The sequence below is a fragment of the Bos javanicus genome, chromosome 7, assembly GCF_032452875.1.
Source record: "Bos javanicus breed banteng chromosome 7, ARS-OSU_banteng_1.0, whole genome shotgun sequence".
Lineage (NCBI taxonomy): Eukaryota > Metazoa > Chordata > Mammalia > Artiodactyla > Bovidae > Bos > Bos javanicus.
The window spans coordinates 41,587,302-41,588,911 of NC_083874.1; the positions used below are offsets into that span (position 1 = coordinate 41,587,302).

At 39.3% G+C, this 1,610-nt stretch overlaps 1 protein-coding gene across 1 annotated transcript; it reads left to right on the forward strand.

Annotated features, from left to right (window-relative positions):
- Window positions 1–346: 346 nt before the first annotated feature.
- Window positions 347–1,393, forward strand: LOC133252030 (olfactory receptor 2T29-like). Its single transcript, XM_061424787.1, has one exon. It carries the CDS (start codon window positions 347–349, stop codon window positions 1,307–1,309), a length of 963 nt encoding a protein of 320 aa, XP_061280771.1. The 3' UTR covers window positions 1,310–1,393.
- The last annotated feature ends 217 nt before the right edge of the window (window positions 1,394–1,610 follow it).

Below are 1,610 nucleotides of genomic sequence, written 5' to 3' on the forward strand. Positions count from 1 at the left end.
TACATAAATTTCTATTCTTGTCCATGAAGGACATTACATCATCAGATGTCATAAACTTCAACTGCAGCAACATAGCTGTAAGTTAGCAATTTTTTAGACCCACAGTTGTGAAATACTAGTTTTCTAGTAATCTGTAAAATTATAGATACTTTTAAAACTCCATATCTACAGAGTCATAGAATTTCCTCTTGTTAGCACAATTGAGTGGTTCACACATACACATACACACTCACATACACACATACACATATGTGCACACTCTCCGTAAACACTCCTTTCAGCTGGTAGATTCCTATAAGTAATTCATTAACTTCAAAGTTCTCCTTGGTGGTCTAGGTGAAACCTCATGGACAATAACACCTGGATGACCAGCTACACTGAAAGATTAGATTTCACCCTGGTGGGAATCTTCAGTCAATCACAACACCCTACTCTCCTTTGTTTGGTCATTTCTGTGGTTTTCCTGATGGCCTTGTCTGGAAATATCATTCTGATGTTTTTGATATATTCTGATGCTCACCTCCACACCCCCATGTACTTTTTCATCAGTCAGCTGTCTTTCATGGACATGATGTACATTTCTGTTACTGTACCTAAGATGCTCATGGACCAGATCACAGGTGTAAATAAGATCTCAGTTCCTGAATGTGGGATTCAGATGTTCCTCTATGTGACACTAGCAGGTTCAGAATTTTTCCTTCTAGCCTCCATGGCCTGTGATCGCTACATGGCCATTTGCCATCCTCTCCATTACCCTGTCCTCATGAACCACAGGGTGTGTCTCTTCCTGGCATCTGGCTGCTGGTTTCTGGGCTCAGTGGATGGCTTCTTGTTTACTCCCATCACCATGACCTTCCCCTTCTGCAGATCCCGGGAGATCCATCATTTCTTCTGTGAAGTTCCTGCTGTATTAAAGCTTTCCTGCTCAGACACCTCCCTCTATGAGATTTTCATGTACCTGTGTTGTGTCCTCATGCTCCTCATTCCTGTGACAATCATTTCAGGCTCTTATTACTTTATCCTCCTCACCATTCACAGGATGAACTCAGCAGAGGGTCAGAAGAAGGCATTTGCAACTTGTTCCTCCCACATGACTGTGGTCATCCTCTTTTATGGGGCTGCCATATACACATATATGCTTCCCAACTCCTACCACACACCTGAGAAGGACATAATGGTATCTGTCTTTTACACCATACTCACTCCTGTACTAAACCCTTTAATCTATAGTCTAAGGAATAAGGATGTTATGGGGGCTCTGAAGAAAATGTTGAACATGGGAATTGTTTTTCAAGAAACTATAAAGTAAGAAACTTTGTATTAATTTGTTTTGCCTTCTCTTTACATTTCGTAAGTTTAGATTCTTATGCCAACAGCACTGCTTAGAATTTTATACTATGATATCTCATTTTCACACCTTTTTAGAGAAGTCCTTCCTTGAATGAGAAAACTCTCAAATTCTCCAATCCTTCTCCACTCAAAATGCATTATACAATTATACTGTATCAATGTTATTTACTGAAGCTGATAACTGCACTATGACTTTGTAGATGAATATATATATTCTTTGGAAACCCATAATAACAATGTTTAAAGGAAAAAAGTTACAA

Bases quoted from the DNA above. Each gene is read 5' to 3' on its own strand.
- LOC133252030 (XM_061424787.1), top strand. From the start codon at position 347: ATGGACAATAACACCTGGATGACCAGCTACACTGAAAGATTAGATTTC.